The sequence below is a fragment of the Onychomys torridus genome, chromosome 3 (genome assembly GCF_903995425.1).
Source record: "Onychomys torridus chromosome 3, mOncTor1.1, whole genome shotgun sequence".
NCBI lineage: Eukaryota > Metazoa > Chordata > Mammalia > Rodentia > Cricetidae > Onychomys > Onychomys torridus.
The window spans coordinates 79999072-80025905 of NC_050445.1; the positions used below are offsets into that span (position 1 = coordinate 79999072).

A 26834-nucleotide genomic window follows, 5' to 3' on the forward strand; every position below is an offset into this window, starting at 1 on the left:
TTAAAGTATATTTTATTTAATTTCTCATTTATTTTTATTTTTTCCTTTTTAAATTTACTATTCAAAGAGTTTCATACGTGTATCATCCTAGTTAAGTTTTTACAGTAAACACTATGGCTGAAAGCAGCCTGGGAGGAAAAGGTTCATTTCAATGTACAGTTTCAGTCCATCAAGAAGGGAGGTCATGGCAAACACTCAAAGCAGGAACCTGCAGTCAGGAGCTGAAAGAGTCCATGGAGGAACACTACTTTGGGCTTGCTTCCCCTGGTTCTTTGCTTGGTTTCTTATAGACCCCAAGACTACCTGCCCAGGGACTCATGGTGGGCTGGGACCTTTCATATCAATCATCAAGAAAATGCCTCATAGGCTTGCTGATAGGCCAGGCTGATGATGGGGTGTTTTCTTAATTGAGGTTCCCTCTTCTCAGATGACTTTAGCATGTGTTGATTTGAAAAACAAAACCAGCTAATACAAGCATGTAGTTCGATTAAACCCCCCATCTCCACCTCCTCGTTAGCCCCCCTGCTCTCCTCCCATCTCCATGTGGTCCTTGAAACCCATTGAAGCCCCAGTACTCCAGTATGTTCATCTACTGGGCTGTCAGCAGGGGTGTGGGCAGACTCTGAGGGACTGCATCCCTGAAGCAAACGGCACTCTCCCTTGTCCAGCAGCTATCAATTGGCAATAGCTCTTCAGATAGGGATGGGTTTTTGTAAGACCCTTCCCCATTCATGCTGGGATTCTGGCTGGCTTGATCTTGCACAGGTCTTGTGTGTGCAGTTCTGTGTAGTCACAAACGCTGTGAGTTCAAAAGCATTTCCTGTCTGCAAAGCATTGCTTGACATTCATTCTCCACTCCCTTTGCTCATACAGCCTTTCTGCCCCGCTCTTCTTGGATGATCCCCAAGTATTGAGGGGTGTGTGTATGTATTGTAGCTCAATGAGATCACAGCAGAGTAACACTGGTAAGTGGAGCTGGAGGTTTTCTTGTATCCAGGCCTGACCCACAGTCAGGACAAATCTTTCCCACTCGCATCCCCCAAGTAAACACACAGAGACTTATATTAATTAAACTGCTTGGCCATTAGCTCAGGCCTACCACTGACTAGCTCTTACATTTAAGCTCAGCCCATTTCTATTAATCTATATGTCACCATATGTTCCATGGCTTTACCTGTGTGTCATTACATGCTGCTCCCTGGATGGTGGGCTGGCGTTTCCTAACTCAGCCCTCCTCTCCCCAGAAATCTCCTTGTCTGCTTATCCTACGTATACTTCCTGCCTGGCTACTGGCCAATCAGCATTTTACTAATCCAGTGTACAAAAGAATTATTCCATAGCAGATAAATACTTTTTTCTTGAAGTAATATTCTTAACTCCTTCTATTACTATGAAAGCTAGCAAGTACATGCTTATAATTTGACCAGCCAGTTGGAGCCAGTGCCGGCTTGATTTATCCATGTCCTGTGACTTGACTCTATGGTGTCTTCAGAAATAGGGTCTCACCAGCAGGCAATAGCTTGTGTTTTGAAGGGGGTCTACAGGACCCCATTGACCATAAGTTCTCTTATTTTTTTTGGATTCTAGTAAGTCTGTCACCACAAAAGCAGCATCTGTTAGGCCACACAAAAGATCTTGCTGCCCACTACTACCAGGGTAGATACAGCATGCATAAGAAAGTCCATGCTATGTGAATGACCTCATAGCCTGGGGTATAAGTCCCAGTGTTTTGTGTAGTGTTGGTTATTGAGTTTCTAACTCCTCTCCTAGCTCAGGCTCACTTCTTTCCTTGGATGTGTCATTCACTTAGTAAATTGTTTCTGCTTCTGCTGCTGCCCATGTGCCCAGTGGGTGGTCAGCAGACTCCCATATCTACAGATACATCACTATATTCTTCAATATTAATATACATTAGCATAGTATTTTATTATTAAAAGTTGACTATGATGGTTATATTCTTCATTAACTAATAATTCAAAGATCTAAATACCAACCAATTTTCTTTGGAAGAATTCAACAACTATTGTGAAATTAGTTCATGTTATCATTTTGATGACTAGGTTGGGAATGAATAAGCCTAGAAGAGAAGCAAGCCCATCCCAGTTGCTCTGAGTTCCAGACACATTTCTGACAGGACACAGTGTGGTGACACCACCCAAGCCAGAAGAATTACTCTCTGGGAGGAAATGCCTTACTACAGGCTTCCTGCTGAGCCCAACCTGACTAAAAAGTCCTTAGTTTTGGGAAATGAGCTGTAGTTCTCTGTTGTAAATAGGGAGAGAGGAAGAAGAGAAGTTAGGCTCCCTGAGTCTTCTGATTTTCAAATTCCCATGGGGTGTGGCTGTACCATGAAAGATGTAGTGGCTCAAAAATGCCGACACGCAACAGATGTGCAAGTGAGACACATTGGTCACTATTGCTGTATGAACTTTAGCGCCTGCTTTTCTGTCTACAGGTCTACAGCTTGAAGGGGTACTGGGCAAAGCTGAACTCCAACCTCGAGTATATCAAGTACACAAAGCCTAACTTACACTATCACAACAGTGTTGTGAGGAGAGAATGGCACAACCTGGTCTCTGAAGAGGTGAGCATGCAGCTAGCCCTTAGAGACTGAGCGAGGCCAGTCACAAGGCTGGCTCCTGCTGGTTGTGCTCTTCCCTGTCATCAGGCTGTGTTGCCTCATGACAACCCAATGGGCAGCCAGGACTGATTCTACTGTCTGTTCTTTGAGGAAGAAATTGGAGTAAGACAAGTGAAGAGGCACATAGCACATCCATAAGAGAAGCACAGGAATGTGTCTCAGATGCTGTTAGATTCCTTGAGTATCTGAAAGTTTATTTAGAAAAATGTAGATGTTCCTCAGTATTTGCTAAAGGTTAGGGGAGAAAGAATCAGTGAGACAGACTGTAAAGGGGAGCTGACAGGGATCTCTCTGGGGAATAGTTCTGTATTTCAATAGTACATAAAGCTACATACATGAAAAAATGGCATAGGACTACACATACTATACAATATACATTTTCTGATTTTGACATTGTAGTATAGTTGTATCAGACAGAAACATTAATAGAGGTAGGATGAAGGGTGCCTGGGACCCTTGCACTACTATTGTATAGAGTCCAGGGTTCCCTGTGATTATATTGTTTGAGAATAAAGTTTAATTTAAAACAATAGATGTTCTCATTACATTGGAAATAATAGTATTTTTGAAGACTTTAACCACATTGCGTTTTGTTCTTGCTATCAAAAAAAGCGATCCATGAAATTTTCACCTTCCATATACCTGACATGTTTTCTCCCCTAGAAAACAGGGAAAAGAAGGTCCACGACATATGTGAAGAACATCCTCGACAATGCAATAAAGTAAGTACAATCAGAGGACAGCTGTGGCTGGCCTGGTGGGCTGCCTCTGTGGTGCACTGCAGTGAAGTGCTGTCCTTGGCTTCCTCAGACCACTGGGTGCTCGAATTTCTAGTGGGACAAGCTTCTGGGTCAAGCCTCTGTAGATGGGCACCCTGGAATGGAGGATGTAAGATGGATATAAGATGGTATAAGGTGGGTAAATGGTAAAGGGAATACGTTTGAGTATGAAAATAGATACTAGGCTGATTTAAGTTGTTGTGGAGCTCACTCTTATTTTGAAAGCGTGTTTTCTGAGTAGATGAGTCACCCCACAGTGCTGAAAGTGGAGGCTCATTCCAGCAGCTGTTCTATTTTCTGCCTCCATTATTTCCAACAACTGAGAGCTGCAATTTTTCTAAATAATTGCTGTTGCTGGCACTAAAGGGCTTTGAGATTTGTAATTGATTAGTGTGCCTTTTGGTACACTGATGAAAGTTTTTAGTTTCCTGGTAGGCAGAGAACAGCTTCTGCAGTGGTCTTGTGAGTCTTTAAAGAGGATATCTCTGTACGATGTTGGGCTCTACATGTTTTAAATGATGTTTCCCTTGTAAACAACACATACTTTCTCTGCAGGGTGATTTCTAACATGGAAACAAGGACACTGGGTAAGAAAAGACCTGCACTGAAGTCCATGTCGTATTTGCAGTGGTGTTGTTCTTCCTAACAAGTGGCTGGCAAGAAAGTCACTTGCAGTAGTAAAATGGGCTGTAATGGGTGGCGGCAGCTTTCAACGTCGCCCTGCGAGGGTGACCACACAGCCAGGCCCCTGTCTGTCTCAGCACCAGGACCTCAGGGTCAGCTGCTGAGTACGTCTTTGCAGAAGGAGTCCCTCATATTGGCCTTCTGGTTTTCCTCACATCTCTGCTTAGAGCAATCTAATTAGCATGGCCTCTGGCTGTACCCACAGGGATCTGGTTAGCATGGCCTCTGGCTGTACCCACAGGGATCTGGTTAGCATGGCCTCTGGCTGTACCCACAGGGATCTGGTTAGCATGGCCTCTGGCTGCACCCACAGGGATCTGGTTAGCATGGCCTCTGGCTGTACCCACAGGGATCTGGTTAGCATGGCCTCTGGCTGTACCCACAGGGATCTGGTTAGCATGGCCTCTGGCTGTACCCACAGGGATCTGGTTAGCATGGCCTCTGGCTGTACCCACAGGGCACACATGGCAGTTCTCTTACATGAGCCGCACTCTTGGCAGCTGTCTGACCACATCCAGCCTTTGACTTATATATGCCTTTCATCTTGGTTCATGCTGGGTCATGCCCTGGGCTTGGTCCCAGGGGAGCAGTGTGGTTTTGTGGGACGGACACCAGCTTAGACTGCAGAGCTGTCACATGCCAACCATAAATGCCTCACACATTGTCCTCAAGGCTAGTGTGAGGGGAAAGGAAGGATGGACTGGTTCATGTAGAGCATCCCAAGCCAAAGCCTAGTGTAGGGATGTGGGCAGGAAGGGACTTAATGGAGAAGAGAGAGGCAGGGGAGGCTTTCCAAGGCAGATGTCAGCTAAATTAAGTCTTGACAGGCAAGGAGAGTTTTCTCTATGATAACTGAGGTGGGAGAATGGTGAATATTTTCAGGTCAAGCCTTTTTGATATTGATCATGCTTCATGAAGGGCCAGCCTTCATTAAGGAAACTTTGTATCTACTCTTGTTTTATGGGCTTGGATGTTTTCATATATGTGGGGACCCTAATGAAAATTAATTTGGAGAGTGTGTAACAGCATACTCAACAGCTGTATACACAGCCCAGTGAACCTTGAAGGTGGCTTATCTCCATGGGGAACTAGCCATAACTTCGGTAACCAAACCATCCTTGCCTATAGCCAGGTACTGTGCCCTACCAGATAGGGCATAAATGTGTGAAATAAAAGGTCATCTTCCTGCTGTGGCTAAAAGTTGTGTAGTGTGGGAAACATTGTTGCTGTCTAAGGAGGTTCGGGAGCTCTGCTTGGTGCCAGGTCTGCCATCATCTCGCTGGGACAGTGTCTCCCATTGTGCTTTAAAAACTTCACTTCCTGCCCCATGTTCTGCTTCACATGAAGAATGCTGTTACTGCCTGAGCTGAATACTTCAAACTGAGGGCTGTGAAGCTCATATTCTGGCTACTTTCATCATAATCCTGAGGGTTAAGTAGGGCAGAGAAAGCATTCATCCTAAGGGGCCATAGAGCACTAATGCCTTTTCAGACAAAAGCATCAGCTTGTGGGTTCTGCCCTCTTCCCTGCTCTGGGCCTCAGAGATCCTGAGAGAAAAACCCGGCCTGCCTGCCCGCCTGCTCACCCCACCCGCCATGGGGGAAGCGACACTTGGTTTCACTGTCTCACTGTTCTGATCTTCTCAGTCTGATAGTTTGTGCCCATCAGCCTTGTTTGCCCCAGTTATTGGCTGTGACATTAGCTCAGTAACTCTGAAGGCCACTGAACTATGGTGTCAGGAGGTAGAAGGGAACCGTGCTGCCTTCGCTAGAGGTAGGCCTCTTGAGGGTTAGAGGCTCAAGTGAAGAACTGGCCTGTGTGGTTCTAGCCCACTTCCTGAACACTGCCCTTCTGATGGCTGCTCCTCTGTTCAATTTCAGAGCCCAAGTTAATACCGCTCTTACAAGAAGAAGATAAGCACCAGAGGCTGCTCATGGGCCTGGTAAGTAGTCTCTGCAAGTAAGCTTCAGCAGTGCCGGCAAGCAAGTAGTCCCAAGAAACAATGGGCAAGGACAGATGGCTGCTCATTCTGAAGGCATTTTCCATGAAGTGCCAGCACTGTAGTCCCAGGTGTCCAGTGGTGAGCAGAACATGTGTGATCTCTGCCCTCTTGGCATACACAGTCTAAGAAAGGAGACAAATTAGTCATACAAATAAGCATGCATGTAATTAGTCACATGAATAAGCATGTAATTATAAACTGTGATAAGGAATACATGTGTATATATGCCTACATTCTGTGATTCTGGACATATGCCCCTGCTTTTAGCTTTTACGTGGGTTCTTGGGATATGAACTCAGGTCCCCAGGCTTGCATGGCAATCTCTTCTACCCACTGAGCTCTCCATGGCCATTTTCATTTTTTGTCTATCAAGTTGACAAAAATGTATAAATCATATTAACAATCAGGACACAGGCAATTGGCGGTCCTCATGCCACACACCAAAGACTAGAACAAACTGTTTTGGTGGTGTCTTGCAGAAGCAGGAGACCCAGTCAATCTCACTTCCGGGAACTGAATCTGACCATAAAGTTGTGGCTGTGTCGAAACCCTTTTCTTCCCTTTCCTCACTTCACAATGAAGCTTTGGAATGAGATGATGTTACTTCTGTGGCAAACTCTCATGCAAACTTTTCTTTCAGGTGTGTGCATGTGTGCACATGTGCATGCTTGTGTGTAGTGTTACTAAGAATAGTGAAAGAACATGTACAAAGGAAATAAATCAATTTTAGTACTTTTCACAAAATTAAATACATCTAGTCATTAAAGCTAGTCTAAAATGTTTAATGACACTAGGAAACCATCACATAGAAAGAAACATTAGTGGGTGTGCATAGCTGAGTAAGGGGAGGCTATGATGTTCATGCAGATGCAGAACTATAAGATATCTATTTTAATTTCAAATTTTATTTTGTCTATTTGTTTGAGATATGAGATGTGTCTCATATAGCCTGTTGGCCTTGAGACCACTGTGTACCTAAGAGTACCTGACTTTGAATTCCTAACCCTCCTGCCTCATCTTTCCATATGTCAGGGTTATATAAGTATTAGGCTAGCATTAATTTTCACCTTTATAGTCATTACAGAAAAGTTAAATAGCACAAAAGTATTTCTTAGAAGAAAACTGTCTAAAAAGCCAAGTGTACCAGCTCACGTGAGAGGCTGAATTGAAAGATGGTGACATTGTGTCTTGCTGAATTTTGAGGTCACACAGAATCCACTAAGATGGAAGGTTTATGCATGTGTGACGCCCCTTACTGTAGTTGGAGTTTTCCTGCCTGACCCAGTCAGGACAAATCTCTCTCACCCGCCAGGCCCACAGTCGCTCAGACCCAACCAAGAAAGCACATAGAAACTTATATTGTTTAGAAACTGTATGGCCGTGGCAGGCTGCTTGTTATCTACTTCTTCTATCTTAAATTAACCCATTTCTGTTAGTCTATACTTTGCCACATGGCTCGTGGCTTACCAGTGTCTTTACATGTTGCTTTTCATGGCGGCGGCTGGCAGTCTCTCTCCAGTCTTCTACTTCCCAGAATTCTCTACTCTCTTGTCCCGCCTATATACTTCCTGCCTGTCCACTGGCCAATCAGAACTTTATTTACACAGAGCGATATCCACAGCACGTCCCCTTTTCTTTTTTTTTTAAGGAAGGTTTTAACTTTTATATAGTACAATTACATATAACAAAACAATTATCAAGCAAGAATTACAGTTATAATATTAAAGAAGATATCCTATCCATCTTATATTTGTGAGTCTAAGGTTTTATATCTAACTTATCATTTATCATAATTGAGGAAATTATAACTATCTAGTCTTCAACCACATCAAAGACCTCAGAAGGATATAATATTACCTGAGAACCGGGAGAAGGATGTAAGCATTTTTTCGGGAGTCTTGCAGGGTAGACAGAGACAGCTGGCAGCCTGGACAGTCACCTAATGTTCCTTTGTAAAGTTGGGGCATTTGCCTTCAGCCCACAGGGCTAGAGTCTCTTGGTCACTTTTCTCAGTGTCCTGTAGAATGTCTGGCAGTTTCCTCTGCGAAGCAGGAACCTGAAGGACTATTTTGTCAAGCAAAGTTTAGTGGTCACATTTCTATGGGTCCTGCATGTCCAGTTAATCAAGCAGTCCAGGCAAGAACAGTTTCTTGCCCAAATGGCTATTTTTGCCAAGGTGAAGATAAGATATGAAGTGTCTTCAATGCCCATCCTTGTCTCTGAAGTAAATCGGTGTTGCCAGGAGCAGACATGTCTCACTGTCCAGAAATTCTAAATTTTAAAAATATTTTAAATGCCATATTCTGAAGGTCTTTGAAGTATTTGAAGATTACCTATCTATCTGAAATATGTCTATGTATACCCAGAAGACTTAACTAACATGGCTATGAGTATGATTATCATAGATGACTAATTATTAATCTATTTTTAATTATCCATTTCAATTTAAAATGAGCTATACAAACATAATACCTTAAACACGATTAGAAATATACACACAGTATAACAAAATTAACTTTAAGTTTGTATCAATAAACTAAAATCTATACCAATGTAAAACATTTTAAACAAGTTGTTGCTCTTTAGAAGTAAGTTCCTTAATCTACCCTTTCATCCTATTATATCTGTATCATATCCCCTTTTCTTCTTTAGAAAGAGATCTCATTTATAATCAAACTGCTTTAAAGAAAAATATTGGTTTTTTTCTGTCCCACACCAGAGGGCTCTTCTGATATGGGTCACAAGAACCTTTTTTTTTTAGCAATATGTCTGGGTTTAGAGAAGGAGTGAGCCAATTCCATCTCCAAAGCCAGCTTGATAATTTTGGGAATGTGGGCGTAGTTTTTCTTACTACTTCCTGCTGGAGGGGGGCGCTGTATCTTATGGGGACATAAAGAAAATTTTAGGATTATAGAGTAGTCCATTAGGGTGAACCTCTGAGCCAGTTGCCTTGAAACCATTCTGGATGTCAGATCATCTGGGCCATGGTGTCATCGGAGACCTTTCAGGTGGTCTTGGCTGATCAAACCTGACGTATCTTAATCTGGAACAAATCCATAGCCGCTAACTTGAGAGAGACAACTAGGAAGCTGTTTTAAGCTCCGTTTTAGAATCTTTTTTTCTCAGGTTTTAGGTGGAAACTCTTGCCAACACGTTAGGCGCCATTTGTAGTTGGAATTTTCCTGCCTGACCCAGTTAGAACAAATCCCTCTTACCCGCCAGTCCCACAGTTGCTCAGACCCAACCAAGAAAGCACACAGAAACTTACATTGTTTAGAAACTGTATGGCCGTGGCAGGCTGCTTGTTATCTACTTCTTCTATCTTAAATTAACCCATTTCTGTTAGTCTATACTTTGCCACATGGCTCGTGGCTTACCAGTGTCTTTACATGTTGCTTTTCATGGCGGCGGCTGGCAGTCTCTCTCCAGTCTTCTACTTCCCAGAATTCTCTACTCTCTTGTCCCGCCTATACTTCCTGCCTAGCCACTGGCCAATCAGAACTTTATTTACACAGAGCGATATCCACAGCACCTTACAGTCCTCACCAGTTGTTCATTGCACAAAGATCTCTTTAGCTAAAACAACAACAACAACAACAACAAAAACCCTCTTGCTGAGTGGGGCTTTCAGGCCCAGAAGGACAGCAGGAGTGGAGAGCAGATGGAAGGAAAGGGAAGAAATGAAGATGGAGGGTTAGGGATGCAAACCTCGGATGGGAGGGTGAGGCCCAGAGCAGGTACAGAAGCCTGGAGACACAAGAATGAATCTTCATTACCTTCGCCTGTGAGATGGGTGCCTGCGGTACTTCCTTCAGTGTCCGTCCTCCAAGAGTCCCTACTGACACCCCCCAACACACACACACACACACACACACACACACACACACACACACACGAGAGAGAGAGAGAGAGAGAGAGAGAGAGAGAGAGAGAGAGAGAGAGTCTTTGTCTTCATGGAGCACAGTCTCTGTGGAGCACAGTCTCTGTGGAGCACAGTCTCTGTGGAGCACAGTCTCTGTGGAGCACAGTCTCTGTGGAGCACAGTCTCTGTGGAGCACAGTTGTTCCATGGAGCACAGTCTCTGTGGAGCACAGTCTCTGTGGAGCACAGTCTCTGTGGAGCACAGTCTCTGTGGAGCACAGTCTCTGTGGAGCACAGTCTCTGTGGAGCACAGTCGCTGTGGAGCACAGTCGCTGTGGAGCACAGTCTCTCTGTGTTGGTCCTGCTATTCTCCCAGAGCTCTTGGTGGTGTAGATCCTCAAAGCTGGTGCCTTCTACAGGCTTCTTTGGAGGGTTCTCATCGGGCTTGAATGACTCCCAGTTGCCCCCTGGCTTTGCTTAAATCATAAGAAGTTCTGATTTGTTTCTGAAATGTTAGAGCCATCGACTTACCTCAGCAGAGGGCAGTTAAAGAGTCATGTTCCTTTGGGGTTGTGAGAGTAGGTTTTCCTCAGATCGAGAGTTTTTCATGTTGATACAAAGTATTAATCATGGCCCTAATTAATTAAAATCGCCGCAGGAGTGAATGGGACTGTTGTGACTTATCTAGTACCTGATCTGTTTTCAGATGGTGTCTGAACTAAGAGACCATCTATTGAGACATCTACAGGGCATAGAAAAGAAGAAAATCGAACAGATGGTTCTGAACTACATTTCAAAACTGGTTGGTTTCACTTCTTTTCTACTAATTTCAGCTCTACCCTTAGCTCTGTGTCTAGTTCTCAAGGAGTCAGTCAGTGATCCTGTTGGTTGTTGTTTAATGAGTATATGTTTGTGTGTTGTATGTGTGTGTACATGTGTGCAGTAGGGGTGGGAGTGCCCATGGGCCACAGGTTGACTTTAAGAATCATCCTCCATCACTTCCTGCCTTGGTTGTGGAGACAGGATCTTCCTGAACCTGAATCTCATGAGTGCAGCTAGGCTGGCCAATGCCTTCCAGGACTCTGCTTGTCTCTGCCCCTCTCCTCCCAGCCCTGAGGTTACAAATGCTAGGTGCTCTGCCTGACTTTTGACATGGTGTTAAGGATCCAAACCCAGGTCCTCATTTGGCATAGCAGGCAGTTTACTGAGACATCTCCCGAGCACTCTTGCCCACACTTAGTTTTTCACGTTACGATTGGGAGATTTCTATCTTCAAACTGGCCTATTTGGTGCTATAGATTGAGAAAGGGGTAAAGAGAACAGCAAACAAAGAGAACTTGTGGTTGAAAGTGGTTTTCTGTCCTGTGCTCATGGGAGCACAGACAATAAGGCAGGACAGCGGCCAAGCCAAGCAGCTCATCCCATTTTGGCAGCTTCCAGCTCTTTACTAAACAATAAGTACTGACTTCTGTAATGCAGGTTTATACAGATAGGAGAGAGCTTGCACTTTAATCCCTAATTAGCTCCAAAGCCAAACTAGACCAGCCTCCAGCTCAGCTCTCTGTCTCTCACCACATCTACTAATGAAAAGTCTGCTCATTGCCTGTCAGCTATGTATTGAGATCCCATTATTCAAATTAATGACACCTGTTCATATGTAAAAAGAAGTGATGTGATGAGGTTGGATTTTAGCCATTTTTGCTTTTTCAAAAAACCCTGAAGCCGAAGTCTGGTCCTATATAATCTAGAAATAATATGCTTGACAAATCAAAGTATTCAACTACAAAGAGAAAGAATGCTCCATTATTTTTCCAAGTTTGAGTAAGACTGGTATGCAAATGAACCAGTATATATGTGTATGTATGTATGTATGCATATATATATATATGTGTGTGTGTGTGTGTGTGTGTGTGTGTGTGTGTGTGTGTGTGTATGTATATGTACATATATTTTTTTTTTGCAGTGACTTTGGAAGATTAAATTTCTTAGCTAAGATCAAGAAAATCTGCTCAATTAATTTTCAAGTGTTTTACCTTTATTGTAGTCATTAGTGACTTCATATTTGAAAAATCTACTGAAAGACTTGGATTTCATAATTTAAACCTTATTTATGTATTATGCATGTGGGTGTTTTGTATGTATGTATGTCTGTGCACCATGTGCATGCCTGGTGCTCACAGAGGCCATAAGAGGGTGTCAGATCCCCTACTGGAGTTACAGACAGCTGTAAGCTGCCATGTTGATGCTTCAAACTGAACCAGGGTCCTCTGGAGGAGCAGTCAGTGCTCTTAACTACTGAGCCATCTCTCCAGCCCCAGTGAAGTTTATAATCTTAATATACTAGGAAAGGCTGGGTATTGTCATATAATGATATTTATAATTGGGGCATCCAGACTCCTCTATCTCTCTCGATAGAACGACAGTGAGGTACACATTAAGAATATGGTTCTGACCCTCCCCACATTGATAGAAATGTTCTTAGTCATTTGTCTCTCTCTTCAAATAAAAGTCCTCTTTCATTCTTTTGATCAGCCTTATTTTTTAAAGTGGTTCTGTTGATGAGTGCCAATATGCAAGGCTACTTGCTAGTGTTCTGAATCTTCACAGTAAAGGAAGATTCCCCAAGGTCTGTGGTCTTTGGTAATGATCAGGAGTTACTTGCTTGAAACCATCTCAAGCCAGTAAGGCATTCACATATCTGTCATTTTTAGTATTGCTCGTAACCCGGGTAGCTCCTCCACCAAATAGCCTTGCCTCCTTATGCCACAAGGCCAGCTGTGAGCACCACTACAGCCATGCCTTTGTGATTATATGGAATTATATAGAGTGGAAATGAGGGATTTTTTTTTTTCACACCAGGTATTGGCAGGCAACACATGGCTCTCAGCTCCGGCTGATACAGGGACCTTCTGGAAACTTAAGTGTATTGGCTTAAAGAACCTGTCATACTAAGGAGGCTTTCTTTTGAAGCCATCACCAACAAAGCTGACATAGGAGCCCACCTCTCCATGACATAGGTGCCCTTTGAAGACCTTTGTCTCCCTCTCTGTGTGTCTGGTGGCTGTGTCATTTGTACTTCCTTAGCAGGGGGCTGTTTATGGTGGAGCTTAACTTTAGATCTCCAACCCCTCATTTGAGCCTCTCTTTTTTCTTTTTTTTTCTCATGTAATCTTGATGTCTGTAGCCTTTTTTTATATAAGTCCATTTGTTCATTTGTGGTATGGTGATGGCTGCAGTCATTGGGAACAGCTTTCAGAGCATGAAGAAGCTCCCAGTGTTGTATCTGTTGACTTTAAGTTTCACCATCTAAAATGCTAAGAATTTCCATTCTAGCATTCTTCCTTACTGTACTTAATCACATGTAAGTTTTGACACTAGTTTGTGCCAATTGATAGAGCCAAGAGGCCCAAAAATGGTGCCTGTGTTGACCTAGAAACACCATGCTCCTTACCCAACTTGCCCAGTTGCAACCAGCCATGCCTACTATGCCTGTCTAAAGAGGGTGGCTAGGCAGTCGTTCTGGAACTATGTTCAAGGAAGTTGCTGTACAGCTTGATGATATTGTCTGCATGTAGCTTGTTTTCAGCCAGAGAATCCTGTACCACTGAGGCTGTGCTTGGAGTCCCTTCTTCCTGCTCTGCATGCTGGTCCATGCTGGCCTTGTGGAGACTGCCCTACTGCTGACAAACTTGTAAAATTAGAATAGGTTTCTAGATAAGGCCCTAAGGCCAAGAAAGCATCTTGTTTGGGTGATATAGTGCTGAGTTATTGAGCACTGGCTCCAGGGAGTGATTTGACTCATTTTTACAACAACCCCATGAAAGCACTTCCTCTCACATCACAGAAAAAGATACTGAATTTTCTTTATCCATTCTTCATTTGAAGGGCATCTAGGTTGTTTCCAGGTTCCGGCTATTACAAACAATGCTGATATGAACATAGCTGAGCAAATGCCCTTGTGGTATGATTGAGCATTATTTGGGTATATGCCCACGAGTGGTATAGCTGGGTCTTGGGGGAGATGGATTCCCAATTTTCTAAGGAAGCGCCATATTGATTTCCAAAGTAGCTGTATAAGCTTGCATTCCTACTAGCAATGGAGGAGAGTTCCCCTTGCTCTACATCCTCTCCAGCATAAGCTGTCTTCAGTGTTTTTGATCTTAGCCATTCTGACAGGTGTAAGGTGGTATCTCAGAGTCATTTTGATTTGCATTTCCCAAAATGCCCTTCAAATGAAGAATGGATAAAGAAAATGTGGTACATATACACAATGGAGTACTACTCAGCAGAGAAAAACAATGACATCATGAGGTTTGCAGGCAAATGGATGGATCTAGAAAAAATCATCCTGAGTAAGGTAACCCAGACTCAGAAAGACAAACATGGTGTGTATTCACTCATAGGAGGATACTAGATGTAAAACAAAGATGACTAGACTGCTACTCACAACTCCAGGGAGGCTACCTAGAAAATAGGACCCTAAGATAGACACAGGGATTGCCCAATGACAGAGAAATGGATGAGATCTACATGAACAACCTGGACGAGAGTGGGGGTAATGAAGGGCAAGGTTTGAGGGAAAGAGAGCTTAGGGGAGCAGGAGATCCCAGCTGGATCAAGAACAGAAAGGGAGAACAAGAAATAACAGACCATGATAAATGATGACCACATGAGAATAGGAAGAAGCAAAGTGCTAGAGAGGTCCCCAGAAATCCACAAAGATACCTCCACTGTAGACTACTGGCAATGGTCGAGAGAAAGCCTGAACTGACCTAGTCTAGTGATCAGATGGCCAAACACCCTAACTGTCGTGCTGGAACTCTCATCCAATAACTGATGGAAGTGGATGCAGAGATCCTTGGCCAGGCCACAGATGGAGCTCCAGGAGTCCAATTGTTGAGAAAGAGGAGGGACTGTAAGAGTGTGAATTGTTGAGACCAAGATTGGAAAAAGTACAGGAACAAATAGCCAAACTAATGGAAACACATGAATTATGAACCAAAAGCTATGGAGCCCCCAGCTGGATCAGGCCCTCTGGATAAGTGAGACAGTTGATTAGCTTGAACTGCTTGGGAAGCACCAAGGCAGTGGGACCCAGACCTGTCCTTAGTGCATGAGCTGGCTGTTTGGAACCTGGGGCTTATCCAGGGACACTTTGCTCAGCATGGGAAGAGGGGACTGGACCTGCCTGTACTGAATCTACCAGGCTGAGCTGAATCCCCAGGGGAGTCTTGGCCCTGGAGGACATGGGAATGGAGGGGAGGAGCTGGAGGGAAGGTGGGGGTGGGGATGGGAGGGGGGAGGACAGGGGAACCCATGCCTGATGTGTAAAATTAAAACACAAATATAATAAAAAATTAATAATAATAATAAAAAGAAAAAAAGAAAAAGACACTGAGATTTGGAGAGGATGTGCTAGGGAGACACAGTTCCACAGAACCTGGCCCTGATGTCATCTTTCCCCACAGCTCACATACATGACTCCATGCCACTCTGTCATATTTCACTCAGTTCTCAGCTCTGGCAGTGTGGCAGGCTGACAACTAAGCCATTGGCATTTGACCTTCACTGATGGGTAAGGAAGGGTCTGTGTAGATGGTGGAGCCAGTTAGCTGAGCAATGGGACATTGCCAGCATAGACAGAGGGGACTCTGTTACAGTGGGGCATGTTTCCAGTCTCTCCATTTTGTACTTCAGTGCCTCAGAACTGATTTCAGAAAGGCTAGTTGTATGGTGTGCCTGGTCACAGCCTGAATGCCAACTGTCTTGAATGTGCAGTCAGAGCTGCTGCAGAGGGAGAGCTGGGAGGGCCTTGAAGGAAAGGATGCAAGCTGTGGTTCATGAACCCTCTCTCCTTCTAGCTGAATCTCATTTGGTGCATGTTGGAGACCAGTTGGAGGAAACACAGTGTGCATCCTTGGGTTTTCCACCTGTACGCAAGTATTTTTCTGTCTCATTTTTCGTGGTATGCAAAGAGCTAGTAACTGCCTATTCTGGAAAAGCCCTTTTGAAATGTTAGTCCAAAGCAGTGCTCACCAGCCCCACCACCAACTGTCTTAGTTTTATACTCAGAATTCAAGGGTACTTCAGCTATCCTCTATGGTATGTGGTTGATGAGGAGGGAGAGACACACGAGCCGACTACTTCCATGAAGGGGAAATTTCAATTAATGTAATTTGTCATTTATGAACCCTCTGAGTATGGTGTGAGACTCTGTGCTTTAGGCTACAGGTCAGTCTCTCATGTCTCAGGCATTTCATAGGGATCGCTGCATGGTACTCAGAGCCACTGCTTGAGACTAACAGGGTGTGTGGTTGACGTCCTACTTCTTTGTTTGTACCCAGCAATCACCATGGCAGTGCTGCAGATTTTGAAATCTTTCATCTCATGACCAGGATTTTGGATGCTGCTAACAGCCTGTGTTGCCCTCTGCCTCCTGGTGAGTCTTGGCTCTTTGCTTGTTTGGGGTAATAGAGTAGTTTTTCACATGGTCTCCAGATAGTAGCTCCTGGCTCTGGTGGAGGACTCCCCGACTGCTAACTCCACTGCCCCTAGGAAGCTGCTCCAGTCAGTTCCCGTGTGCACGTCTAGCTGAACTTGCACCAATGGTGCTGCTGCAGGGAATCTGCTCCTTTGCTTCAGGCCTGCTTTACTGTATGGAGAGACCTGAAGGTAAACACAGAGGAGGGGTGTCTGGCTTGGTGTCAAGTGTTAGGTTGGCCCTTGAGTGCTTAGGGGCTGGAAGTTTTTCTCAGGATTTTGAGAAAAGACCTAATCAGTCTCCAAAATACTCTTAGAATATGTGTGTACAGTTATTCATATAAGTGGTCATTAGATCAGTCCGTGAATGTGTGGAGTAACTATTTCATGTCAGGTAACATATGAGAAACAAAAGCAGTAACAAATGGGAGTGGAATAGGGTGAGGTTTGCATAAATCACTGCTGAAAGAAATACATAAACTCCTGTTTGCCATAAACGTCTGCCCTGTGCTTACTGTTTTCTTTCCTATAGGAAGAATATCTAACAGGAGTTCAACTCTTTTAATATTTAACATGTGCAGCACAGCATCGGCGCAGTGTTGTATTGTACCTCTCTAGAACATCACCATCTCATAAACAACTTCTTTTCCCTTCCTGTCTCCAGCCTGGGCCACTACCTTTCTGTTGTTTCTATGACTCTACTTTAGACCATTCTTATGAATAGACTCTGCAGTATTTGTCTCTCCTGTGACTGGCTTATTTCAACCTTCATCCTGCCCTCCAGACCCATTCATTTGTCATGGATGACAAGATTTCTTTCTTTTTAAAGCTGAGTAACATTACACATTTGTGTATTTTACATATTATTTACCTGTTTATTAGTGAGCTTTTATGTATTTTGGCTAGTGTGAGTAGTTTAACGAACATTAGTGTATAAATCTCTTTAAATATCTTGACTTTAATTCTTTTGGGTACTCAGAAAGATTATAGGATCATATGCTGATTTCATTTTTAGCTTCTTTGAGGAGATTCATGCAGTCTTTCATAGTGGCTGCATTATATATTCCCACCAACAGTGTACAAGGGTCTGCATTTTTCCAGTCTTTCCAGTATTTACCCCTGGTTTAGATGCTGAGAGTAGGAGGTAATATTCACTGTGGTTTTTATTTATATTTCACTGATTAGTGATATTGAATGTCTCTCCATGTAACTCTTGGCTAGTTGTATGGCTTCTTTAGGAAAACAACAACAACAACAACAAACTCTGTTTAGGTCTTCTATGTGCTTAATAAAATCAGTTGTCCTGCTATCAACTTGTTTATTTTATGTTTTGGACATTAGCCCCTTATCAGGTTTCTGGTTTACAGATGTTTTCTCCCTCATTTTGTAACCACCTTTTCATTCTATTACCTGTAAATGGAGGCAGAGGTTTTTGCCCTATTGCCCGGTCCCAAATAAATATACAAAAGAATGCACAGTGATTAGCTCAGGCTAATTATTAACTAGTTCTTACATTAAAATAACCCATTATTATTAATCCATGTGGCTGTAGCTTTACCAATTCCCTGGCATCTTGCTTCTTGGGCAGCTGGCTTGCATCTCTCTCAGCTCTTCTTCATCCCAGTCCTCAGTTTGATTGTCCCACCTAACTTTATCCTGCCTTGCTATTGGCCAAACAGCTTTATTATTAACCAATGAGAGTAATACATATTCACAGGATACAGAAGGATAATCTCATAGCATTTCCCCCTTTCTGTCTAATCAAAAAAGAAGGTTTTAACTTTAATGTAGTAAAATTACATACAGCAAAAGAGTTATCAAGCAAAAATTACAGTTACAATATCCAGTCTATTTGTATTTGGCAAAATTAAATCAAACACCTATCTTATCTTTGTGTGTGGTGGTATTGTGTTCCCCAAAATATTGTGCACCCTAATAAACTTATCTTGGGTCAGAGAACAGAACAGCCACTACATATAGAGGCCAGAAAATAGTGGCACACATGCCTTTAATCCTAGCATTCCAGAGGCAGAGATCCATCTGGATCTCTGTGAGTTCAAAGCCACACTGGAAACAGCCAGGCATGGCAACACAGCTTTTAATCCCAGGAAGTAGTGGCAGAAAGCAGAAAGGTATTTAAGGCATGAGGACCAGGAACTAGAGCTGGTTAAACTTTTAGACTTTTGAGCAAAAAGATACATTTGGATGAGGACTTAAAGGCTTCCAGTCTGAGAAAACAGGATCAGCTGAGGAATTGGCAAGGTGAGGAAGCTATGGTTTATTCTGCTTCTCTGATCTTCCAGCATTCACCCCAATACCTGGTTCTGGGTTTGTTCTTATTAATAAGACCTTTTAAGATTCATGCTACATTTGTGAGTCTAAAGTTTTGTATATAATTTATCTTTTATCATAACTAAGGAAAATTATAACTATCTAGTCTTCAACTCCATCAGACTACAGAAGGATATAATGTTACCTAATGACAGGGACATCAGGCTGCATGGACAGTCCCCAAGAGTTCCTCTGTAATCTATCCTTACAGGCCTAGTATATCTAACAGAATGAGAGTGATATATATATATATATATTCATAGCATATGTATTCTGTAAAAACTTTACTATTACTTTTAAATCATTTTTAAAATCTATGACCGTTTTTTCCCTTTTTCTTCTCTCTCCCAAGCCTGTGCATATTTTTAAACACACTGTGACCTGTTTGGAGGCCTTTTTGTCTGAATTTGTTCTTACTCTGTATCTTTAACCCTTTTTGTCTGAGCAAAAACCTTAAACCCACCGTGCACATGCTGCCGGGAGCCACCTCTCTGTACTGTAGCCCATGTGAGACTGTGGGAATCCTCCATGCTGCAGCTCAAGCATGCACATCACAGCCAGGGGATGTGTCTCTGTACCAGAGCCTATATGAGAGACATAAACTAGGAAGCTGCTCCTGGTTCTGTTTTCTGTGTCTAAACCCCCTTTTTTAAAGCCTCCTCAGGCTTTATGTAGATGTATGTGAGCCATGCTGGAGCACCATTTGTAAATGTCCCTATCACCAGATCCCAAATAAACACACAAAAGCTTATATTAATTACAGAATTCTTGACTGTTAGCTAAGGCTTATTATTAACTAGCTCTTACATTTAAATTAACCTGTTTCTATTAATTTACATATTGCCACATGTTCCATGGCTTCACTGGTTCTCTGGCATCTTGCTGTTTGGGCAGGTGGCTTGTGTCTCTCTCCCTCTGCTCTTCTTCATCCCAGTCCTCAGTTTGATTGTCCCTCCTGACTTTATCCTGCCTTGCTATTGGCCAAACAGCTTTATTGTTGACCAATGAGAGTAATACATATTCACAGCATACAGAAGGATTATTTCACAGCATTTTGCTTTCCTTTACCCTGAGGCCCTCAACCTCATTGCCTTCACCACCACCACCCCCCCCCCCACCACCCCCCGCTCCACTGCAGGCTCAGGTAGTTCAGGATGGCTTCAACACTGGCAGTGAACTCCTGATCCTCTTACCACTACTCCAAGTGCTAGGATTACAGGTATGATTCACCATGCCATACATGGCCTCTCCTTTTCTATTAAATGCTACTTTTTCATATGATAAGGTAAGAGAGGGTGAAGTGGCAGTGTGTGTGTGTGTACAAGGGATTAATATGTGCAGGTATATAAGGGTGCTTGCTTTTCAGGTTTATAGGACTAGTGAGAATTGTTGAGTTTCAAGAGTCAAACACTTAAATAAGAAAGGAGGGAAGTGGCAAATAGAGGTTTTTTTTGGGTTCTGTTTGTTGTTCTGACATTTCTCTCCCTGGCTACAGCAGCCCTGGAGGATGAGGATTAGTGGAATGGAACTGATGGCTGGTTACAGTCTATGTGCTCTGCTGAGAGATGACATACAGAGATGAGGCCATGGGTAGGCCAGTGCACCGGGGACCGTAACAATGGAGCAGATGAAGGGCACTGTGATGTTCAGCATGTACACAGGATTGGAGGAGGAATTTTGAATCCCGGAATAGGATTTCATGATCTAGTATAAATGCTTTTTCAGGAATAATTTTTTATTTTATTAGTTTGGGAAAGAATTTCCAAGTCCACATGAAAACATTAGTGTTGGTTAGTAATACTATAATTTGTTTTGAATTGGGGACCTAGTGAACTCAGTCTATTTTAGCCCATTCACATCTACTTGAGGACAACATCTGCACATCATCTGACCCTTGATGTTGCCAGGAATTAGGACTGTCCTGCTGCTCATGACTCATATGCTCAGAGAGAAAATGTCATGATTTCTCAGAATGCAAACCCTGCTCACTGAGCATCATTTCTTCTTCCATATATAGCCCTGGGAGCAGGCAGTGGTTCTCTGTTGATAACCATATACATATTGCCATGGAACTCTTCCTGTGCTGGCCAGTTTTATGTCAACTTGACACAAGCTAGAGTCATCTGAGAGGAGGGACCCTCAGCTGAAAAATGCCTCCATAAGATTGGGGTGTAGGCAAGTCTATAGGGCATTTTCTTAATTAGTGATTGATGAGGAAGGTCCAACCCATGGTGGGTGGTACCATCCCTACACTGGTAGTCCTGGGTTTTATAAGAAAGCAGGCTGAACAAGAAATGAGGAACAAATCAGTAAGGAGTATTCCTCCATGGTCTCTGCATCAGCTCCTGCCTCCAGGTTCCTGCCCTGTTTGAGTTCCTGTCCCTGTAACCTTTGATGATGAACTGTGATGTGGAAGGGAAATAAACTCTTTCCTCCCCAAGTTGCTTTGTTTATGGTGTTTCATCGCAGCATTAGAAACCCTAACTAGGACACTTGGCTTTCTCTTTATTTCCCCTAGTGTCCCAGTCCCTCTCAAACATGTCCAGGCCACAGTGTTCTCATGGGTCTAATAGTAACATTCCAAAAGTAAAATTCTTCTTTTATCATACTCAAAAACGTTCAGTGCTTCCTCCAGGTTTCCTGGATTGATAAATTCCTTGACAGCATTCAGCATTGGGTCCATGTTGTATGTGCATATGGCATGGAACTGGTAACATGTAAATATGTCCTTATTCTTATGATGGATTAGTTGCCACTTCTACCATACTGCAAAGTGAACAAGAGTGGTGATGTCACTACTACTCATCCCTGCTTAGTATATGAGAGGGTGCTGAATCAATTCACTTTGTCCAAACCTACCCATTAATCATTGCTTTCTATCATCAGATTTCAACTCAAATGATCAGCTCATGTTTCTGAATGTTCCCATACTCTCACCCCTTAGGTCTGTTCATATTGTTCTGTTAACTCAGCTATTAGTTACTGAGGTAGCATGATCCTCTGGCTAAGAACCACAATCCCACAGTCCATTTCAGGCTATTTCAACCTGTTTCTTACTATTTATAGGATACAGGGAAGTTTCCCAGCTCCTGTGAATCTCAGTTTCTCCATCTATTGATTGCATCTGATAGTGTTGGGTGTGGAGCAGGTGAGCCAATGCTCACTTAGTGTGTGTCCAATGCTAACCATGTTGTACCATGTGCTCGGCTCTACACACCCGCTCTATTCCTTTTAATAGCCCAGAAGAAAAGCCAGTGGTTCCATTTTAGGGATGAGGGGAGGAAATTCAGAAAGGCCAGTTACTTAGAGCTGGTAACTTAAATAATAGCAGGATCCTAGCCTAGGTCTGCCCTGCTGCCTCTGGCATTTTCAACACGCTAAATGTAGATCTCTTCAAAGATCCCCAAGATGCTGACATTCCAAAGAGGGCCTTTCTTATTCTCACTGGTCTGGAACCTTCTTCCATGTATCTTGCTTTTGCTCATTGTCACTAGTAGGGTGACCAGAGCTCTGGGGTTGTAGCCCTACTCATAAGGCTTGGGTTTGAGAGAGAGAGAGCAAGCCTTCATTTCTACTGAGTTCCTACAGGTCTGATCTGGTTATGCCATCCACATTTCTTCTTTTCTATAATTTAGTCCAAGTAGACGCCAGAAGTCTTTCTCTATGAGATGACCAGAGAGTGGGCATACAAATGTTGCCATCTGGCCCTAGGGTTTTGTTCACCCTTCAGCAAAATGGTCCTCATCCCAACAACCTTTTAGCTTGGGTCTATAGAGTTTCAACATCTTTTATGAAAGATGGTAAAATAATACTGACCAGGACGTTATCTATAACCACTACGATACTCAGATGTGGTCACACAGGAAGGGGACTTGGACTTTGTCTTAAGCGGTCAGCTGATCCAGACCATAAGCACAGAGCTCAGAGTCTCATTCACATGATTGATTCATTTCCTCTGGAGCCTGGAACTGATGGCTGCTCATGTCTGCATTTGCTCCATTCCCCCCAGGTTTTCACTCTCTGCACATGATTCTTGGCGTGCATTGTCTCCCTTTGTACAATCTGCTGCACTACATTGATAATGGGGTGCTGTTGCTCACCGACACAGCAGTCAGAAGACTTATGAAAGGTAAGCACCGCTGAGTTCCCGGGGGGGGGGGGGGGGGTGGATTTCAGGCAGGAAACCTCAGGATTGCCTTTTGTGTATGTGACATAGGCAGGTCCAGCTACACTCAGAAACATCCCATCCACAGCTTGATGTTCTGCAGTATATATTGATGTTCTTTTTTCTGAAACAAGGTTTCCCTGTGTGGCCTTGGCTGTCCTGGAACTCACTCTGTAGACCAGGCTGGCCTCGAACTCACAGAGATCTGCCTGCCTCTGTCTCCCAAGTGCTGGGGTTAAAGCCATACACCATCACTGCCTTAAGTTCTTATTATTTGAACATGTATCACTTTATTTTCTCCTTTTACTGGGCCCTACAATTTCTTAGTACAGCCCACTTCCTGGAACCATCCCCTCAGGCCAGCTGGAAGTGCTTCAGCTCTTCCAGAGGCCCCAAAGAACTTGAGTCCATACACTGCCATTAGGCTTGTGTTCTGTATCTGAGAGTTAAAAGAGGCTGGGAGACTATAAAATTGTTTTTCAAGAAAGTATTACGAACGTCTTACTTTCGGCTAATTAATTTTGTGATTCTCAAAATTAGACTTGAAATGTGAGAAAAACTAATGAGAGATACAGTGCTTGTGAGAACCTGGCCATTACAGTCTATTTTGCAATCTCTCTCATGTAAGTCATTCATGCATGCGCTGTTAATATTGTCAAAGCGCCTGCATTCTTCAGAGTGCCTTATGTTTCAAGTTAGTGGCTGAAATCCTCAGTGGCTGGCAGCCTGGTACAAAATAAAAGCCCCTCACGTCTGAGTCACAACTAAAGCTTTCAAAACACCACTAGCTGTGAATGCAGGGTCTCAGGAGGAAACACTCAGGATTTAAAACTTTCTGAGGTATTAAAATGGATATCTCTATCTTACTTGTTAATCTCTAACTTTCTTGTAGATCTGGACAATTCAGAGAAAAATGAAAAGCTAAAATTCAGCATCATTGTGCGGCTTCCTCCGGTAATCCTGAAATTAATTTTCTCTCCAGCCTCATCCACCCTCCTTCGATTTGTCTTTTGTAAGAAGATAGTTTCCTTGTAGGCTGAAGTCATTAAATTGTTTCATTTTTCAGCCCTTTCTATGAAATCCCATCCATCTATTTACGCAGCGTGTGCTTCTGGGGCGTTGTGCTGTGTTGGCACAGTGTATGTAGACAATTTACCCGTTTCTCCTCTTAAGTAGCCACACTGAGATTTACATCAGAGTCTGAGTGGGGGGGGGCATGTGCTTTTGACATTAAACTGATAAGACATTTAAATCCAGGTGAGGTCAAGCAGGCTCCAGAACTGCACCCCTCCTGTTACATTCTGGGCACAGGCAGACATTTCAAGGTCAAAAGGATGAAAGACGAGAGGAAAATGTCGGGAAGGCACCCCTTGCTCTTTTGTGGGGGTTCTTAGCTCTCAGAGTCAGGAACATCATGAAATTCCACAGCAAGGTCTTTCAGCCCTCTGACTTTCAAACTTCCTGACCCAAAGAACCTGGCCAGTGTGCTGTTTGTACACCAAGAGCACAGGGCCCGTTGGCACCGGCCATTCTCTGCCCCTTGGCTCTCTGGACCTGACAGTCTTGCCTTGTGGCTGCCACAGGCCTCCTGAGAACAAAGTACCCCTTTCCATGGCTCTGTCTCCCTGAGGAACAGTAGTAATATTTCATTTGGTCTCCAAATTTGACTTTTTTTTGACCCATATTAATTAGGGTGTTTCAAGTTTCTAGGGCAGATAACGGAAGAGAGACCGACATAAGTCCACAGCACCTTTAGTTTCCCATCAGGGCTGCTATGCTCATCTCCAACTTTGAAAGATCTCAGATTCAACATCATTCCAGAAAAAAAGGAATTTGGCAGCGTTGATGTAAAAGTCATGCTCCTCAGGTTGAGGAAAGTTGAAGGAGTATTTATGAAAACTTCAGAGGCATGTCTCGTTTGGCCTCTCTCCAACAGTCACGAATCACAAAGTTCTGCATTTTAGAGTAGCTAGCCCTTTGGGAATATCAGTTGGAAGTTAAAAGTAGGTATGTGGTCTGTTCAGCGCACTGTGACCTACACTCTCCTCTGTGATTTCCAACTGTTCTGCAGCTTATTGGCCAGAAGGTCTGCCGGCTCTGGGACCATCCCATGAGTTCCAACATCATTTCACGGAAGCATGTGGCACAGCTGCTGAAGAACTACCAGAAAGAGGTGAGCCTATGTGAAACCCAGACAGTGAGTGTGCTGCAGATCCCACCTGCTGTTTCTACATACTCCGATAAACACAGTTCTGGTTTTTTTTTTAAATCATTTTATTTAAAGTTGGATGTGTCTTGGAGAACCAATTAATATATAGGGAGTGTTTTCTCTTTCAGCCTCGACACTCTATGATTGGCAAGTCATCATTCCCAGTAGAATTTCTGCCTCTGAACTACTTCATTGAAACTCTGGCCAGCCTGGAGTCTTCCCATCAAGGTAGCTCTGCTCCTAGGACTTTCCCTTGACACATGTCAGTCATTCTCTAGTGACAGCCTATATTGTTTCTTTCCCTAAATGCCCCCTTAAAGTTACATCCTTACTAACATGGATTTTCATTACAGAGAATACTGTACCTCCTAAATTACCCAAGGAGTATTTACCTTTGAAGACTGAAAGGGGCTCAGGATGTTTAGGATCTGTTCTGGATGATGGAACGCTCTTTAGTGCCACTGTTTAATGAAACTAACAACATATCCTCAGAATAACACATTTCACTAACATATAAAACTATGTTCCCAGTGGGAACAAAGTTGTAAATAACATGGGTCGATAGTAACACAAGCTCTCTCTCCCTCCCCCAGCTCTGTGTGATTTTGAAGGCCATGACAATGTGGATGCGGAATTCATAGAGGAAGCTGCTCTGAAACACACCACGGTGCTTTTGGGCTTATGAAAGCCCATGTGCACATGGACTGCTTTCAGCACTTTAATACTGTTTCCACCTCCTTTTCCTGGGAATTCTTCAGCAGTCTTTAAAATCAATAACAAGCTGGAATATGCTTCAGAGTATTTGGGCTTCACATGTTCAAACAGAGCCAGCTGCTACATGCCTTTCCAGTGTGAGCAGCCAGTGAACAGTCAAGAGAAATGACAAACAGTTTCTATGTACTGTGACAGGAACTAGTTCTGTGGCACTCCAGAATCAAATAAGAACCATAGGGGACAATGCTTAGGACAGGAAGAGCTAGACAGATCACTGGAAAAACATAAAATGAGCAGGAAACGTAAATGCTGTAAAGAGGATTTGAGAAGAACCTGGATTTGGACTAAACAAGATCTGCCATCTGCAGTATGGAGTAATTGTGACCAATCATGATTTGTACACAGAGGACTGAAAGCAGCCTCTGCCTTTGTGGTGGTTCAGATGGATCTGTATTTAATTTTTATATTTATGGAAGTTTGAGTTAGTAATATCTTTTTCATTAAACATCACCTCAAGCTGGGTGGTGGTGGTGGCACATGAATTTAATCCCAGCACTCAGGAGGCAGAGGCCAGCCTGGCCTACAAAGCGAGTTCCAGGACAGGATCCAAAAGCTACACATAAAAAACCTTGTCTCAAAAACCCAAAACCAACCAACCAACCAACCAACCAAACAACCAAACAAAAACGTGACCTCAAATGCTGAAAGCTTTGATCTGGCTCTTCCCTAATTCTTGAGCAGCCTTTTTACTTGCACAGGGCATTTTGAGCCCATCAGTATGTTCCTGCAGGAGCCCGTGACACTGACTAGGTGTCCTGTCCTTTCTCCTCTGTCTCCCACAGCGTCACCCTGACCCACAGCTCAGCTTCCCCGTTCAGTTCTGCTTTTCTCCTTCCGATCTTCCCTTTCTTATGTTGAAATTTGAATGACTCTAAATGTTGCGACACATATGCTAATTCACCTTATTT

At 43.3% G+C, this 26834-nt stretch overlaps 1 protein-coding gene across 4 annotated transcripts in view; it reads left to right on the plus strand.

Moving 5' to 3' along the window:
• The window catches only part of LOC118579697 (gamma-secretase activating protein), a 99918-nt gene extending 73489 nt beyond the window's left edge, over positions 1–26429 (plus strand). For all 4 annotated transcript variants that reach the window (XM_036181247.1, XM_036181246.1, XM_036181248.1 and 1 more), the window contains 12 exons: positions 2456–2584; positions 3305–3363; positions 3976–4007; positions 5985–6046; positions 10674–10769; positions 15829–15899; positions 16312–16406; positions 22788–22907; positions 23836–23897; positions 25015–25116; positions 25281–25380; positions 25746–26429. In XM_036181247.1, coding sequence (XP_036037140.1) covers positions 2456–2584; positions 3305–3363; positions 3976–4007; positions 5985–6046; positions 10674–10769; positions 15829–15899; positions 16312–16406; positions 22788–22907; positions 23836–23897; positions 25015–25116; positions 25281–25380; positions 25746–25837 — 1020 coding nt within the window. In that variant the 3' untranslated portion in view covers positions 25838–26429. The remainder of the gene's footprint in view (positions 1–2455; positions 2585–3304; positions 3364–3975; positions 4008–5984; positions 6047–10673; positions 10770–15828; positions 15900–16311; positions 16407–22787; positions 22908–23835; positions 23898–25014; positions 25117–25280; positions 25381–25745) is intronic.
• Positions 26430–26834: the final 405 nt, after the last annotated feature.